General features: G+C 28.2%; 2 protein-coding genes, 1 long non-coding RNA gene and 1 pseudogene across 3 annotated transcripts in view; 2 read left to right on the forward strand and 2 right to left on the reverse strand.

Annotated features, from left to right (window-relative positions):
* Nucleotides 1-1,083: 1,083 nt before the first annotated feature.
* LOC112726469 (uncharacterized) lies at nt 1,084-1,836 on the reverse strand (annotated as a pseudogene).
* Nucleotides 1,837-5,265: 3,429 nt separating this feature from the next.
* Nucleotides 5,266-7,491, reverse strand: LOC140177258 (uncharacterized). Its single transcript, XR_011869084.1, has 4 exons — nt 7,358-7,491; nt 7,212-7,266; nt 6,995-7,123; nt 5,266-5,570 (listed from the first exon to the last, which is right to left on the reverse strand). It is a non-coding gene; the product is annotated as an uncharacterized lncRNA (long non-coding RNA).
* A 3,418-nt stretch (nt 7,492-10,909) lies between these two features.
* The window catches only part of LOC112726470 (putative disease resistance RPP13-like protein 3), a 32,484-nt gene continuing 24,044 nt past the window's right edge, over nt 10,910-19,349 (forward strand). The window contains exons 1-2 of the mRNA XM_072208551.1: nt 10,910-11,186; nt 11,330-11,397. Of these exons, the coding sequence (XP_072064652.1) occupies nt 11,340-11,397 (58 nt within the window). The 5' untranslated portion in view covers nt 10,910-11,186; nt 11,330-11,339. The remainder of the gene's footprint in view (nt 11,187-11,329; nt 11,398-19,349) is intronic.
* LOC112729538 (probable disease resistance protein RF45) lies at nt 14,724-18,336 on the forward strand. Its single transcript, XM_072208552.1, has 2 exons — nt 14,724-17,296; nt 17,999-18,336. Exons 1-2 carry the CDS (start codon nt 16,244-16,246, stop codon nt 18,092-18,094), a joined length of 1,149 nt encoding a protein of 382 aa, XP_072064653.1. The 5' UTR covers nt 14,724-16,243; the 3' UTR covers nt 18,095-18,336.

Genomic DNA, 19,349 nt, shown 5'->3' on the forward strand with positions numbered 1-19,349 from the left:
ATAAAATATCTTTTAATATTACATTTATTTAATTTTAATTAAAAATTTAATTTAATTATAAAAAATAAAATAATTTTGTAATTAATTTTAAAAAGATAAAAATATTTTTTTAAAATAAGAGTTGTTTAATTGTTTAAAAGATTCAAAATTTATATTACTTTTTAAAATTAAAGTTATTTAATTTGAATTAAAAATTTATTTTAATTTAATTTTAAAAAGAGCACAACTCATTTTATTTTAATTATAAAAAATAAAAATATACCATTTTAGGATTATTAGAATTGTCTAATTATTTTAAAAATTAAATTATATTTAACTATTTAAATTTATATTTAAATTTAAATTTCAAACACACCCAATCTATCCAAACAAACAGAAAATTAACCCCTATCGATTCAAATCCTACTCGATCCGGATCTAACTTTATCCTTTCCCGTAGTTCGTGTGTCTCTATTATGACCTGCCATCGTTGAAGCTTGCAAACACCCGCACTCAAGCTGTAGAGAAACCACTGCCATAGTTTTGATCCTCATGGCTGCTACTGCTCAAGTGCTCATCCGTGGTTCTCATGACTGCCGCTGTCGCTGTGGCCCGGAGAAACCGAGATCCACCTCCACCATCAACCCACCTCCATCGCTGTGGCTTCCTGGTTTCGCAACACCTCCATCACCGTCGCTTAGCCTGGTTAGAAACTCCATCTGCTCCTTCTGGTTTCTAACCGCTCCGCATGAGTTTGGGAGTTGATGCCCAAAAATTTAAATCAATGTCGCAATCGGAGTCTCTGCCTCAGGCTAGCGTTGCGGCAGGGCGTCAGCATCGTGGCGAGTGGCGGGGCTGTACGGTGGTGGAGGCGCGACATTTTGAGGTGGCAATGAGATGATGTTCACTGATTGGATTAGAGAGGAGAGAAAAAGACTAAAGTAATTTTTTTTGAATAAAATAAAAGAAGAGAATTAAAATAAAAAGTTAAAATAGATTCAAATGTTTTATTTTGATTGTTTTTTAAATTTAAATCTCAGGGAATTTTGATTGTATGTCCCATTTTCTTTTAGAAGTGAAAGAAATTAAAGCTATGTTGCTGCGCTAGTCACCTCAAAGACTCAAACTTTTGGGTCTCGAGCTTGCCTCTCATTTGTTCTCTTTTTCCTTCTCAAAACCATTACTACGATCAACTCCATCCCAATGTCGCCCCGGCCTTATCCCATAGCGATTTGGTGCAGCATCTAAACCTCTTTTCAATTGCGGAACAACAAAACCTGATTCTTTCATATTCTCACCTTCTCCCAAATCCGGAAGAACAGGCTCTGTATATTTTTTCTTTACCAAATGTGCCATAGGATCACCCCATCTTAATCTATCTTTGAGCATGTTGTCAAGTTCTGGATCGTTCCTGCTGCGTGCAAAAGGCTTGTCCTTCTCGATTTCTAGTTCCTTCATCCTAGCCTCAGCTTCCCTCTTCTGAGCCAAGCCCTTGCCCCATTCTATTTCCTTCTCCTTTGGCTTTTCTTCTACTTTCTGTTTTGACTTCAAGTATTCTTCCTTGGAAATGCGTACTCCTTTTACTTTATCACGATACACTGGTTCAGCACCACGCCCACTGATTGAAGGATTCATCATTTTAAATCTCATCAAATCATCCTTCTTCTTTTTGTCAATCTCTTTTCTGATATCTTTACCAGAAATCAAACCTGTTTTTCTGTCACTGACAGGTGCTGCATTGGACTTTTCAGAAAGGCTAGGTGAATGACGGTGAGAACTCCCTCTTGCAACATCCTTCTGCCGTTTCCTTGGGGGTGAAAGCTCTGATTCCTCATGTCCATGCCAAGTCTCTTTCATTGGAGAATCAAATATTCAGATATGCTAATTGATCCTAATTATATTCGAACAATTTCATAAGCACTAATCTATTTTCCGATTGATCTACCTTGAATTATAGCAGATCGATTTTGTTGACCAAAACGATGAAGATAAAGGATGAAAATTAAATAAAAGATATGAAGGAAAAAAAAGATAATAAAAATAACATTATCTTTGTGTAATGTCTTTGCCTAATATAATGTTTGTTTGTGTGTTATTATTTTGATAAAAAAGATCTTTTTTAATGAAAAAAGATTTTTTTTATTTTTTAATGTGTTTGACAAATTTTTAGTAGTAAAAATAAAAGCACTAGAAAAATAAAAGATATTTTTTTCTTTAAAAAAAAAAAGATCTTTTTTATATAATAAATAAATAAATATGTCCTTTTATATTGTTATATTCAAATATAATTGATAAATAAAAAGATCTTTTTGCATGAGATATCCAAATATAAAATTATTTTACTTTTTCATAAAATCTTTTAAAAAAAAATAACTCGAAAAAAGATTTTTTCTTAAAAATTCACCCAAATAAGTCTATAATGATTGTGTTCTAATTGCTTTTTTGGCTAGTTGGATCATGTTTTTAGCTACAACTTTATGTATGCTTTTAATTTAAGGCAGCTACTCCTATGAAGATGTTAAAAACATCTTTTCATGATGATCCTTGTTTAAAAAGTGTAACTTATTTATTTTGTAATATTTTAAATAAAGATAACATTTTTATTTCAAATAAGATCAAACCCTACAATCTATTATCCAATGGTCAAAATGATATATCTTCACATAATGACCACCTTAATTTAATTTGTGTGCTTCTATTGTTTTTGTATGTGCCATCTTCTCCTAAAACTGAATAAAAGCTATGTACGCGTACAAGTATTGAGTTTGAAGTTTGAATATCTTAAGTTTAAATTATTATTCTAAATTTCTTTATAGGTTTATTCAAATTTTAAGTGGGTGTTATTGTTTAAAGATTTGCAATTAAATTTGACCTTACCCTGCAGAAACTTATATTCAATAACTACTTTATTTGTCCATTTTTACAAATAAAATAAATATTCAAATTAAATTAAATATTTTAGGCTTAAAATATGCTTTAGATTTTATAAAATACGTGTTACTTAAAACATAAAAGAGGTTTCTATTAGTCATTGCTGTTAAGAGGTTTTGTTAAATAAGTGATAATATCATAAATTAAATGTTGATGTAATAAGTTAAAATGTTGACTTAGGAGAATTCGTACTTGGCTAATCTCTAATATTGCAAGCAATTTCACTAAATGGGTACAATGGTAACATTGGTGGTCAAAAGAAATTACTAATTGTTGTTTTATTTTGGATGTATAGTTTTTTTATTGTTAGATTAAGTTGTTGTTTCTCTTGTTTGAAACTATTTTTTGGAGGCTATGTTATCCATGTTTGCAATACCAAAAAAAATACATAACTGTTATATGTTAGCTAGTTTTGTTTCTCTTTTTATTTAGTCGAGTTTATACTAATAATCTAAAAAAATTAGAAATATTTTGTTTAAATATTTAAGAATTGACAGTTAATACCTTTACATAAGTGAATTAAAATCTCATATATATTCAGTATGAGTAATTCTTGGCATACAAGCGATTAAGGCTTGTAAGCCTTACAAGTTCAATTAAAACTAACGCTCAAAACACGCTTCGAACCATTCTTCTTCCTCTTCGTCTTCTCCTTCTTCTTTTCTTTCGTTTCTTGCCTTCTCTTTCTCCTTCTTCTTCTTCTTCTTGCTGCACGTTCTTCTTCCTCTTACTCTTCTTCTTCTCCTTTTCTTTCGTTTCTGCACGTTCTTCCACATCGTCTTCCTCTTCTTCTTCATTTACGTTCTTTCTCTCTGTTTTATCTTTTTTTTTTTCGATTTTTCATGGTGAAATCGTTTTTAAAGAAGAAGAAGCAGTAGAAGATGAGGAGGAGAAAGAGAAAGAGTTCTGAATTATGCATAAGATGTATTTTAACAAATTTTGGGTGTATTTCTTTAAATCCTTTGGGTGTATTTTCTGTAATCCTTTGGGTGTATTTCTATAATCGTTTGGGTAAATTCCTGTAACCGTTTGGGTTTATTTCTGTAATAATTTTGGGTGTACTTCTGTAATCGTTTGGGTGTATTTCTGAAGTTCCATTATCTTCAAAAGGATTACAGAAATACACCCAAAGGATTACAAAAAATACACCCAAAATTTGTTGCATAATTCAGAACTCTTTCTCTTTCTCCTCATCTTCTGCTGCTTCTTCTTCTTTAAAACGATTTCAAAGCTTGATTTCAGAAACTATGAAAATCGAAAAAAAAAACGAAGAAGAACCGTTCTGAGTCTAGCGCTTTGAAAATAGGAAACATTGAATAACGCATTAAAAGACCTAGTAACTTGTAAGACTTGTAAGTCAAAAAGACTTGTATGTGTAGCACTCCTCAAAATGAGTATATAGGGAGAATTTACTTTGAAAAGACTAATCCCTAGATACATCTTTGAACCTACTCTCAATATGTAGATTTTTTCTAAATTTTTCTAAAGATAAAGATTCAAATTCCATCTTTTTTTTCTTTCTTTTTTATAAAAAAAGAAAGAAAAAAAAGATGAAAAAAACCTAATGGATTTCCACAAAAATTTAAAGTCATTTCTTCAATTTTCCCTCCATTTCTAAGTTCGTAGCCTTCGCAATTGCTACCGACTATGGGACCCAACTATCATTGTTCACACATTACATGTAGATTGGTGAATTTCTCATAGTTGGTGCTGCTGTGAAAATAATTTTAATGGTTATTTTTATTTATATAATAGTAAAATTTATCTATTTATTTTTTTATAAATTTAATTAAAATGTATTTTAAAAATTAACTAATTAAAAAATATAAATTAATATTAACTAATATATTCTTTTTTAATTAAATTAAATATTAAATAATAAAAAAATTTATTACTTAATTTTTTTATATATTAAATAAATAAATTTTTTAATAAATATATATTGATTATTTTATAAACAAATTATTTATAAATATAATAAAATAGATTAGGTACACTAATGGCGTGCCATACACTATTTGGAAGTAGAGCTTTGTTTTTATTTACAAGTTCCAGCATCAGTTTTTTTTACTAATGATTATTAAATGATTATGTTATGAGTACAATAAAATTAGATTATTATAATCAGTTATTAGTATAAAATATATTGTAACACCCTACTACACTAAACTTTACGCTTAAGTCGTAAAACGAATGTGGTGTGGTATTACGACCTCTAAAATAAAATGAGTACATATAATAGCAGAAAAATTATAATATGCTAGGAGCCTTGAAGAAAAGGGGAAAATAAAAATCGCACAATAAAGGCGCAACGCTCAAGGAACGAGTTAACTTACATGCTAAGAAAACCATAACTATCAAACATAAGCTAACAGAAGTGGGAATAGAGTGCCAAAGATACAAAATATCAAGCTCCTAACTCAACCTGCGAAGTCAAGACTGGCCGGAGAATATTTACACATATATACATACATATCCAAAACCCAAAAGTACATATACACAATTCTGCCTCTCCATAAACCTCTAAGAGGATCAAAAAGAATAAGTCATGCGGAAAGAAAACTAAGTACATATATATACATCATAGCATAACAAAATATCCCGGTAACCACTCCGCTTCAAGAGTCCAGACGCCTAACGAGATGCCTCTCGACCTGCATCTGAAAAATAACAACATAGTATGGAATGAGAACTGGAGGTTCTCAGTATGGTAAAGGTGCCACACACATAATATATAAGGTCCTGGGAATGCCAGAGGCAATCCTAGAACACCGACACTCAGATTATAGAGCTTAAAGTATTAAACAGAAGCCATAAAGGGTGGTTCTCTAAAAATATTTAATCCTAACTTAACTTAACCTTAAATCTAAATCCCATACTGCCATTCCTCCATACCTCCAACTCCATCATGCATTTTCACAGACAACTAAACAGACAAAGGCAAACACAAGAAGGTTACAAGTACTGCAGATAACAAATATACATTTAGCATGGCAAATACAGATAGGCACACCCAATTAGAGCACAAGCAAGTAATTCAAGTAATATGCATATGATGCATGCCTGTCCTATGGCTGATGAGGCTCATCTGTCGGTTATCCAGCCAACCCGACAAGTCTGAATTGTACTTAGACTGTCCCCCGACGTGCATCCCCAAGAGTCTATGCATAGTTTTTTCTCAATTAATCAATAATACTCAATGGGGGTAACATTCCCGGGAATTTATATAGTGCCCGGTCACACACTTACGTCGTAGGGTCAACAGAGTATCGAGTTTTCAACCTGGTACACGTGGCGGCAAGCCACGGCACTTAATCCAGGGAATCTCGTATCTCAGATTATTCAAATTCACAAGCCATATAAATAATTCAATTATAATTCATCAACATCAACATCATTCTCAATCGCATTTCATTCATCATCATACATCAATCATATTCAATCCTTATCCTTCATTATCACACCTCCCATTCCGTCCATCAATAGTTCCAATTCAAAACATAATTCATTCTTTTCTAAATGAATCAAACTTAAAACATGCTCATTTTCTTAATAACTCAAAATCAAACCATATAACTTTTGAATCTAAATCTTTTTAAATAATCATATAAACAAAATCTCTAATTTTTTATAAAATTTCGGCAGCATCTCCTCTAAAACTCGGACTTTGCCACCCTTTTCGGGTCCAAACCTGCTTTCTTTTCAATTCAACATACCCTTCCTCATCATCATAACAGTCACCACAATAAATCTACTTCAGATTAACAATTATATTCATACAATATTCAAATCCAACAACCAAAATTCAACTAAGGATCATAGTTCACTAATCCTAGGCTTCTAATACAAAATATCTCAAATCAATAATTCACCAAATCATTAGCACTAAACCAACCATGTTCATCAACAATAACATTCACCATCCAAGATTAATAACTAATTATCCAATAAACTTCAACCAAATATATTCATCGACAAATTACTAAACATTAAACATACACCTGCATTCCAACTTATCCTATGGCCGTCTAGCCTAAGTTTTCACAGAACATTATATATTAAATGCAAGAAACCTAAACCATACCTTAGCTGATTTCCACGTAACGACCAAAGCTATTTATTCAAAACCAAGACAACCCCTCAAAACTCAACTAATCCGCTTCCTCCAAGTTCCAGTATTCACAATTTCAAGCTCCAATTATTTATTTTCAACCTAATACACATTCATAATATATATATACCCAATTTAATACTCAAAGCTCAAATTTAATGAAAATAAAATAGAATTATCGTATCCTCACCTTACCCAAGCTTCACATAAGCAAGAGTGAACGTTTTTCTCAAGCTAATTGGATCCTAAAACATCAGAAATCAAAGAAATTCAATATTCCCACTTAAAATTCGAAAATTGGGGGAAGATGAAGCTGAGAGTGATTAAATAAGTTACCTATGAAATTGTTCCGATAGAAATGTAGAGCTCGAACGGAGAAGTTACGGGGATCGGAAATTAACGTGAGGGTTACGGGAATGTTTCTCGTTTCTCTTCTCCCTGGAAGCTGAAAGCTTCGTTGCTGCAGTAATGAGGGAGAAGACAAAGCTGGGTTCATTTAATAGGGCTGGTCCGGTTGAACCGACAGCCCGGTTCGGATCCGGTTCAACCGGTTCGGTCATTTCGGTCCAATTTTGGGCCGTTTTTTTCAAAATTAGTGTCAAAATTCTCGTTTCGATGAGCTCTACCCTATTTTGATATAATATTCGCATTTCTAATCCTCCTTATTAAAAACTAATTTATTAACTAATTTAACCGGGGTTTACATATATGCTAAAATATAAATATATATTAAAAATAAAAATAAAATATTACTTTTGTCTTTAACGTTTGGGGTAAGTTTTAAAGTTGTTCCTAGCGTTTCAATCATCCTATTTAAGTCCCTAACGTTTCAAAATTGACTCAATATTGTCATGCCGTTAGAAATCCGTTAATAAAATTGACAACGGGACAAAATTGAGACGATTTTGAAACGTTAGGGACTTAAATAGGACGAAAACGTTGGGGATAAAAATGATACGTAGAAATAAATTTTAATTTTATCTTTCAATAATATCAACTTTTTACTATACATAGTATTCAATTATTTTTTAATCACATCTAAGTAAATTACACTTAATCATATTACTTGCATTTTAAATAAATTATTTTTTTTATAATTTTACTCTTAAAGATTTTTAGTTATCGTGAAATGTTTGTAGAATAATTAGTATATAAACTTGCAGAAAAGAAAAAAATAATATATATACAATAAAATATAAATTATACTTTTTGTCTTTAATGTATCAAAATTCTTTAAAATTATAAAAAAAATAAATTTATTTAAAAAAAAGTAGTGTGATAAAGTGTAATTTATTTATATGTAATTAAAAAATAATTGAATATTATGTACAGTAAAAAATTAATATTATTAAAAGGTAAAATTAAATTAAAATTTATTTTTATGTATCGTTTTCGTCTTTAACGTTTTCGTCCTATTTAACTCCCTAACGTTTCAAAATCGTTTCAATTTTGTCTCGCTGTCAATTCTGTTAACGGATCCCTAATGGCAGGACAACATTGAGTCAATTTTGAAAAGGGAAAGTATGAGGAGCCAATGTGTACAATGGAGGTTTATAGAGTATTAGAGATATAACCATTAATGTTACTTTTTTCCATCGGCTGAAGTTTTTGAGATGAGTGGTATCATGATATGGTATTAGAGGAAGATGTTTATGTTTTGGGAAGATGTTTATTATCCCTAGTACTCGGATGGTTATTCTAGATAGTATTGGGAATGTTCATTTTGTAACTCAATAACCTATATTGTACACATTGTACAAATAGTCCATTGTCTCCCTAGCATGATCCTTTTGAAAAAAATAGTACGATTGAAACATTAGGGACAACTTTGAGACTTACCTCAAATGTTGGGGACAAAAACGATACTTTACTCTAAAAATAAATTAAATTATATATATTTCTATATACAAATATATTAATAATTAATTTTAGTGATTAATTTTAATTTTAATGTTTATAAATAATATTTTTGTTAATAAATATCAGACAGCTTCATCATTATTGTGGTGGCTCCACGAGTTGATCATGATGCCAGGGATCCATAATTCCACACGCAATTTGCGAAAAGAATAATGCAACCATAAATTAAAATGCAGCATAATTTCAAGACCTAAAAAAGAAATACAATGTAGAACTTGTGAGAAATGATGTGTGCATAATTTTTTATACTCTTTTTTTTTATATTTTTTATGGTATAAAAGATAAAAAATTTTAACTTTTCCAATTGTTCATATCACATTGGTCAAAATTCTTTCTTTTGGAGGGTGCGTAAATTGAATTTTTTTTTTAAATTAATAAAATTCAAATTTTAAATCTTTAAGTTATAAAAATTTTGAATTATGTTATGATAATATTTTTTAAAATTTAAATTAATAAAAAAAATATATAAATAATTATAGTATTCATACTAATATATATATATATAATTTGGATTTTACGGTAACTATTATTATGGCGGTTATAGTAGTATTATTAAAATTAAATTATACATTTTTATGTTATTGCAATATTTTTTACTTTTATTTTTAAATAAAAAATATTTTTAAATATTAAAAAATATTACTTTAATGTTAGATTGTCAAAATAAAAATCAAAATTTATCTTATTTAATATTTATTAATTTTTATAATAATTAATAAATATTAAATAAAATAAGTTCTAACTGATTTTGGCTATTTTTTTTATTATCAAATATTTTCAAATCATTATAATGGTAACCACTATAACATCAATTATATATAAAAAAAAGGTACTTGGAATCAACAATTTTTAAGATTTTTGCTATTATTTGTTTAATATAAATATTAAATTTTTTTAATAAATAAATTTTACTAATTTATATATAAAAACTTTCAAGAGATAAAAAAATAGACATAAAAAAAAATAAAAGAGAAGATTACAATAATCAATTTTTTACCTCTTCGTAATCACTACTTTTGGTATCTATTTGAAATTTATTCTTTTTTTAAAAGAAAATTGAATCTAAAATCACTGAATTGAAAGAGACAAAAAAAAATTACTATCTTAATTCATCGGAATTTGATTACTATATAGTGGCTATTAATTAATCAACTAATAATAATAATAAACACAATTTTGCTCGTGCCTTTAGTGTATATATATGATATATGATATATGACAAGGATTGTAATTTACAAAAGTATCAGGTTAGCCTTACATCGATTGATGCTGAGATAGATTCCAAGATTCAATGTAATATTCGTGGGTAGTAAATTAGTAATTATATATATTAATTAAGTATAATTGTCTCTCTCATACTATTTAGCATGGGTTGCGAGAGAGAGGATACATTTGTTATAATTAAAAAAATAAAATAAAAGACAACGATATACCTTTTAAGAAAATAATGGCCAAAATTAAAATATTTATTTGGGTCAAAAATAACTTTTAATTCTTAAATTGACATCCTGAGACAAGTTTAGTTCGTCAGTTTTTTTTTTTTTTTTTCACTTATGAGTAGAATACAATTACACAAACGAAACGCTATCATATTAATTTGAGGCAAAAAAATTTATGTATATATATTTTTTTCTCTTCAAATGAGTTCTTGTATATATGAATCAAATCACCAAATTATTTGCATTATTTTTTACACATTTTCTAATATTTTAATTATAATATAAAAGATACAAATTTTTTTATCTTTTATTAATTACTTTTAATTTTTTTTAATCAAAAATAGAGAGACTCGAACTCACGACCTCTCTGATGCGTATGAATAGACTATGTCATTTGAGCTATACCTCATTAGCTATTAATTATGTTTAATACTAAAAATAAAAAAATGTATGCAAAAATGACTCATCATTTAGACTGAGTATTAATTGTCTGGGCTGAGGCCAGTGATCCTTCTTTAATGTCCTTGTTTTTTTGAAGGAAGATCAGTGGATGAGGGCATGATCAGGAATAGTAAGTCAATTAAGTATGTGAATGTGACCCCCATTACACACCTTATCTTCAATTTCCATAGCTTCATACATAGAACTCACCTCTCATCTCTCTGTCGGAAAAAAAAAAAAAAAAAAACTCTTCTTATCTCTCCATTGCTCACTTCTTCAATAATATTCACTACTCATTAAATTTTCTTGCACTTATTACAAGAGTGTCCAAGCAAGCAATAACCAAAATTTTCACTACTTGAAGGGTTTGTTTTCTTATTTTTTTTTATTTATATTAATTTATTTTTTGTTTTTTAAGTTTACTAAACTCAATATGTAGTTCCCAAATGCAACAAGTTTCTAATAAAGTTTTTATTTTTTAACATTTCTTTGGTGGGAATTTCTTCAGTGCAAAATATATGATGAGCTGTTGTTTGATGTTCTTTGGCTTTAATCACACTTCAGCAACGTCAGGAGGTATGATATATTGATTAGTTTTTAAAATAAGAATTTAGATTTAAGTTTTCAATTTTAGTTTTTAATTTTCAGTCTTAGTTCCAGCGTAAGGATCTAGATCTCATCTTCTCATGCTTCTTTTGTTATGTTTCAATTTCCACCGTTTATTTAATTGTTTTAAAAGTAATGAAAATTAAGTACTAAAAAATAAATTAATATCAATAATGGTAGACTAACTAAACTATGAAGAAAAAAAAACATAATATCGTAAATCTTCTAGTGGGCAATTTAACCGCTTGAATTGTTAAGAAGTTCAAAAAAGATGCTAATTTCTATGTTTTCCAAATCATTGTTCTAGAATTGAAATTGGTCTGGTTAATCCAGACTTGATTATGGATTCAATTTGGTGGGGATAAAAATTAATTGACAATAAACTAATAAAAAAACGAAGAAAAGCAATCAAACAATCGGTCGAATCAGTTTGAGTTTTAACAATTAACTATTTTAAAATAATAAATATAAAAAATTATTATATATAAATATATTATTTTATTATATTTAATTTAAAGTGGTTTAAGTTTGATTGAATTTTTAAATTTTTAACTCTGCTGATTCGATTGTTAATTTGACTTTCAGAACTTTTATTTTAATAAATCTTTTTTACATAAATATTTTATCAATTATGTTAGATGTACATTAAAATTTGATCTCAAAATAAAGTACATATTAAAATATAAAATATACATTAAAAATAAATTAAATTATACATATATTTATATATATATATATAGTAATTAATTTTAATAGCTGATTTCAATGTACAAAAGTATTTTTAATATTTTATATATTGACAAAATAAGAACTAATAATTTTGGACAAAATATTAATAAAATCTCTTTCTAGTACTATTTGACAACTTCATCAGAATACTGGATTGCACATTTTAAATAGGGTAAATTACACATAAAATAAAAGGTAAATGACGTTCATAAACTAAACACATTTCAATTTTACATAAATTCCTCAAAACAAAAAATATTATGTGAATGTCTCTAGAATTGCACATGAATTAGATAATATCCGTATATTCGTAGTAATTATCTGCATTTAATCCAAATTTTACGGATGTTATCTGATCTATAGAGCCATCAGATCGGATCAGATCCAATCCGCAAATGCGCATATCTCATCATATAAATATCATAGTTTAAGAAAGTAAACCCTAATGTGATATGAATTTTAGTGTGTTGTTTTATAATTTTGTGATATTTTGTTTTTTATTTTTTATGTTATACTTCAACTTAGAATAATTAAATCTTGTGTTTTTTTTTTATTTTTGTTATTCAAGAGAACTTTTATTGATAATATTTTAGGAGTAAATAGGCTTAAACAAGTGAAAAAATGGATTTTTTGGACATTTTTTTTGTAAAAACATCCCGACAGGACCTTAAATTTTTTTTTTGAATTATGCGGATATACCCAATATCTAATCCGATCCAATAAGTGCAGTGCGGATCGGATAGAATTATAGGCTATATTCGATCTAATCCGATCCGTGTACAATACTAAATGTCTCCATGCATATTTTTATGTAAATCGAATCAATATGATTCGAATTAGCAGTGTTTCATATATGTACATAAATCGAATTCATTGAATTCGAATTAACCATTATAGTATTAAATCGAATATAATTGATTCGATTTATTACTAGTACACTAAATATATATAAGTCGAATCTAACTTATTCTATTTACTACTGCACAATACACAATACATATATAGTAAATCGAATCAGCTTGATTCGATTTACTACCTGTACAGATTATTGACTTTGAAATATAAATATTAATAAGGAAATATCCTCCATTTGAATTCAAATAAAATATCAAAAAAATCAAAACCAATAAGAATAGAAATTCAATTTTGTGTTTTAGTTTAAATTCCAGAAAATCTGTATTTTTATAAACTTATGAATTTAAAATGGAACAACAAACGATTTCTAAAAATTTATTAAAAATCATCATTTGACTCATTAGTATTTAAAGAATCATTAGCGAAATTTTTGATGTTGAAAAAATTAATATAAAGTATAGTCCTCTAAGATAACATAAAAATTAAAATTTAAATTTTTTGAAAATTAAAAATAACAAATAATTATACATTATAACATGACTAACTATGAATTTTGAGACTGCTTTTGAAAATAGATTTTCATGTTTTCTTTTTACACTTAAAAAGTATTTTGAATTAAAGCTTTGTTTTTATGTTTTAAGACAATGGCACGAGAGAAAGCTGAACATTATGCTAAGTACGAGTAAATTTTTAAAGTAGACTTGAGAATGATATTATGCACTTAAATTGTTCTTGAAACTTTAGTTACACCAATTATGCATTTAAGATTGACAAAAAACCACCACCTTAGTTTCTGATATCATTTTCATTAATAATGCGTTAATATGACTTGATGATATATATAAATCTTTAGTTACATGTTACTTTATAGTTTGATTATGTATAACGGTATAATGAGATTAATTAATATCACGTAATATAATAATGAGTCGATTAATGACACGTGTCATGATGGTATAAATGGTTATGACACGTATAATAATAATATTCATTTATTGACATCTGTTATGTTATCATTATAGATGTATTAAATTAATCTCTGATAATGTATTAAATGACTCATTTTAATTTTTAAAATTGAATGCCATAAATGAATTAGTCTCTTCATTATTTTTCTCATTTTTTTTATAAATTTAAGATTCTTAATATATTTAAATGCATTAATTTTAATTCTTATTTTTCACAAATTATTTAAATACAAGTGTTTTTATAGAAAATAAATGTTAGAAAGCCATCAGAATGTATTGTTTTTAGTTATCACTTTTAGCCAACCTCTTTTAGTCTAGTAATACAACAATATATACTTTAGCCCACACTTTTAAATATTAATGGCTAACTATTAACCAAAATAATAAATTCTAATGATCTTCTAACATTTTTCTTTAAAAATTTCAAAATTTAGTTTTAATCATATAATTTTTTTATAATAATTTAACATCGATAAATTTTGTAATATAAAATTATGTTATTAATAAAAGAGCTATATTGATTAATTGATTATAAAATATATTTCTTATTTTAATCCAAAAAATGTGTATTTAATAGGAACTGAAAAAAAAATTGTGTATTTTAATTCTTAATTTCTTATGAAAAATACGCATATTTTTAGATGAAAATAAAAAATGTGTGTTAATCAATCATATAATTCTTTTACTAAAATAACATTTTTATATATTACAAAATTTATGTCTATTAAATTATTATAGAAAAATTTGGATAATTAAAACTAAAATCTTAAAAATATTTTATAAAAGCACTTGTATTTAAAAAATATGTGAAAATATGATTGAAATGAGTGCATCCAAAGATATTGAGAATTTTAAATTTACAAATAAGAGGAAAAAAAACTCATGAAGAGACTAATTTGGCGCACGACATTTAATTTTAGAGACTAAAATAAATCATTTGGTACAAAGTCAAAGACTAATTTAATATACCTATAATAATGACATAATATATGAAACGTGAACGAATAATATTATGACATGTGACATAATAAACTGATATGTGAATAAATAATACTGTGATACATAACATTACCGTCTACATTAGAATACCATGTGTTATGAACTAACCGTTATTATATTATTACATACGGCCATATTATCATATGATACGTGTTATTAATATTCCACGTCAATGCACCGTGAATAAAAATAATCATGTGTTAACTTACAAATAATCTTACAATAAATTAAATGACATGTATGGTAATTAATATACTGGTAATGCTGGATGATTGAAAAGTGTATTAAAAAAGTGTGTGGTAAATAGTAATTTGATTTGAGTCCTGTTTTTTCCAATTTAATCCAATGACACGTTAAAATATTTTATTTTTTTGGAAGCAAATTTTCATATTTGTCATTGCATTTCAAGTTTGCCATTTACCACACACTCCTTTAATATACTTTTCAATCAACCAGCATTAACAATATATTGCTTACCATATGTATAATTCGTTACAAGATTATTTATCAGTCAATACATGATCATCCTTAACCACCCAAAACAATGCTACCAGAAAACCCACCACACATATATGTATATATATATTCTTGGCCTCTAACATTACTTTTTATCACCATAAGGTTCCACTCATTGATTCTTCAATGGCTGAAGTTATTTCTAGTGTGGCATCAACACTCTTGGCCAATTTAGCAACAAAATCATTCCAAGAGATTATTCTGGCATATGGTCTTAAAGATGAAATAAAAAAGTTTGAAAGTTCTTTGAGAACCATCGATGCATATCTCATAGATGCTGAGAACAAGCAAGCAAAAAACCACAGTATAGATGAGTGGTTGAAGCAACTCAGAGAAGCATTTGATGATGCTGGTGACATACTAGACGAAATAGAGTATGAAGCAAAACGTAATGAAGTGGTCAAAATGTATGGAAGCATTAGCATAAAGGTCCGTCGATTCTTCTCATACACAAGTAATCCACTCGCATTTCGCATCAAGATGGCCCACAAAATCAAAGATATGAAACAGAAAATGGATGAAAAAATAAAAGAAGGGAGACACTTGGGTATAATTGAACAACATGTCATGATGAAAATGAATGGAGAAAAATAAAGGATAGTGAGGTGTGGAATCTGAATCAAGAAGAAACTGACATTTTGCCATCACTCAAATTGAGTTACAATCACTTGCCATCACAACTAAAGCAATGCTTTTCATACTGCTCTTGTTTTCCAAAGGATTACGACTTTCATGTTATTGAGTTGATTATGTTCTGGATGGCTCATGGACTCCTCCAACCTACACGCGAAGAAGAAGACGCAGAAGATATTGGGGAGTTATATATTAAAAAGCTTGTTTCAACATCTTTACTTCAAATTGATGATGGAGATGATCATTTTCGCCTCTTTGATTTCCAAAATTTAATGACATTTAAAAGACTCAAAATGCATGATCTTATACATGATGTTGCACAATTAACAATGAAAGAGTCAAGCAAGACAAGAACCACTGTGCAAGTGGGACAACAAGAAGCATCAATAGAATGGACCTCTAACAAGTTCAACTATCTGAGGGTGTTGCAACTAAAAAAAGATATGGAGTTGAGCTCGTTGCCTGATGATGATTGCTTTGTCAAAATGAAGAAGCACTTGAGATATCTCTATCTTGAAAATTGTCCTAGTTTGAAAAAGCTAACTGATTCCATTTGTAAGATGCAAAATTTGCAGAGTTTGTACCTTGATGAGTTTCCCAAAAACATGAAATATCTGATCCATCTTCAATATTTGTTTTTGATGGGAATCAAAATTACAAGTTTGTCCTCAATGAACATAGGGCGCTTCCAACAACTCAAATTCTTGTATCTTCAATGTCCAAAGTTAGTGTCCGTACCAAGTGCTGTTGGTCGCTTGACTACTTTAAAGAAGCTGGGCTTACTTTGGTGTGAAGAGCTGATGAATTTTGAGGATGAAGAGGAAGAAGGAAAACAACATGTGGTAGTAAATAATTTAAACCTTCAATTATTCTTAATTATTGGATCAAAAAAGTTGAATGCTTTACCAAAATGGCTTGAAAGAGCAACTAAATTGCAATATTTGAGTATAAGCATAACAGGGATAAAATCATTGCCCACAAGGTTGTCCATGACTTCTCTTGAAGAACTTTATATCTATCATTGTAAAAATTTGTCATCTCTTCCCAACATGGATCAAACTCATCATCTTCAGTATTTAGTGGTATATGATTGTCCCGCATTATATGCAAAGTACAATAAGGAGACAGGTCCAGATTGGTCCAAAATTGCTCATATTCCACATTGCAAGGTTAGTTCAAATAATTTGTCTCATAATATTACAAATCTAACCATACTGATTGTTTTTTATTATTATTATTATTATTATTATTATTAGTTCAATTTATGCATGAATAATTATTTGTTGGATGTTTAATTAACCAGTTAGAGTTATATATCTTACTCTACCTATAATTAATTATAAAACTTTTTAAATTGACAATCTAATTTTTTTTCTAAATAATTGCGTATAATTTATCTATAAAAGGTATGGTAGTGAAGAAGAAGAAAGCAGTTCTTGTCAATTGTTTGAATTTCTTTTTAATAATATTTCTAAATAAATACATGAAATCGATTAACATTATTATGCCTGCAGCACATGTCTTGAATTTTAGTTATGAATCTTAATATTACCACTAATAATGGTAACTCTTTCAATTACTACGTATTATGAATTATTGTATTGAAAAGCACAATAAGCTAATTATTATGTGAAATTCAAAGAATGAATAATTCTTAACCATTTGAATATTGGTTATACATTGTTTAAAATGAGCACAAAATTTTATTATTACTGTGATTATAGGAGTTGATGCATGAATCTTTATTTTTGGACAGTAAAATACTTTTTTATTGTCAATTGACAGAAAATGGAAATTTAGTATATATATGCATGGTTGAATTAAAGCTCAAGTTATTTTCATAAGCACTAGTCTATTGGCCTTTATTGCAGATTGATGAAGATGATGATAATGATGATGATGGTGATGGTGATGATGATGATGATGATGAAGAATTTATGACGATGATGAAGATGATGATTGAATAAAAGATATGAATGAAGAAAAGAGAAATGATAATAATAACATTTTCTTTGTGTAATATCTTTGTCTAATATAATGGTTGTGTTCTAATATCTCTGTGTAATATCTTTGTGTTCTAATATCTTTATAATGCTTCGATTGCTTTTGTATGTCCCATTTTCTTTTAAAACTGAAAGAAAGCTATGTAGCTGGGCACCTCAAACTTTTGGGTGTTGAGTTTGAATATGTCGAAGTTTTAATTGTTCTAGATTTCTATCTATTTTATTCAATTTTTACGGTTAAAATTTCTAATCACATTTGATTGTGCAAACAAATTTTACATTCAAGCATGCATTTTATTTCATTCATCCTTATTACAATTATAAAATGGTTAAGTGACTTTTATAAAATACATGTTATTTTGCTTTAATTTTGTAATTACTTTTCTTTTGATTCACTAAAACCTAATAGAAGTTTTTGGATTTCTTCAATGAAGGATAAACAACAAAACCGCAAAATATATATGAGAGGTAAATATTAAATCGATTCTCAAAAGATTCTGACACTGACAAAATGGTATCAGACTTTTGTTATTGATAAAATGATCCCTAAAAAATTTTAAAATTTAACAAGCATGTCCTCAAACTCGCCGGAGCAAATCTCCGGCAAGCACAATGCTGACATGGCCACCGTATTTTAGTGACCTGGCAAACTACGTACTCCCAAACCCTAATCCCTCTCTTTCCAACGCAGACTCCCTCTCCATCTCCTTCCCCATCGCAGTCCTCCCTCTACCCAATGCAACCCCCTCCTCCATTGAAGGGGAGGGCTGCGATGAGGAGGGAGATGGAGGAGAGTTTGGGTTGGGGAGGGAGGGATTAGCTAGGGTTTGGGAGTGGTTTGCCAGGTTATTAAAATACGGTAACTATGTCAGTATTGTATTTGTCGGAGATTTATTCCGACGAATTCGGGAACACGTTTGTCAAATTTTAAAATTTTTTAGGGATTATTTTGTCAATAACAAAAATTATGTACTATTTTGTCAATGTCATAATCTTTCGAATATCGATTTGGTATTTATTTCTATATAACACCACAAGAACACCTGATCTAAGCTTAATAAAATTTATTAATCTTTTAGTAGCTTGAAAATTAGAGACTTATAAAATATGGCAAAAAATAATTAAAATAACAAAAGGATTATTGAAAACCTATTAATTAGCTCTTGAATTATTCAATTTTGTGTGGAATATATGTAATGCTTTTAATGCTAAATTAATG

This window comes from Arachis hypogaea, chromosome 12 (genome assembly GCF_003086295.3).
Source record: "Arachis hypogaea cultivar Tifrunner chromosome 12, arahy.Tifrunner.gnm2.J5K5, whole genome shotgun sequence".
Taxonomy (NCBI): Eukaryota; Viridiplantae; Streptophyta; class Magnoliopsida; order Fabales; family Fabaceae; genus Arachis; species Arachis hypogaea.

Excerpts from the sequence above, each read along its gene's own strand:
- LOC112729538 (XM_072208552.1), top strand. The coding sequence starts at position 16,244 with ATGTTCTGGATGGCTCATGGACTCCTCCAACCTACACGCGAAGAAGAA. Across the intron at positions 17,297-17,998 it reads CTCATATTCCACATTGCAAG|ATTGATGAAGATGATGATAA; the intron begins GTTAGTTCAAAT and ends CCTTTATTGCAG.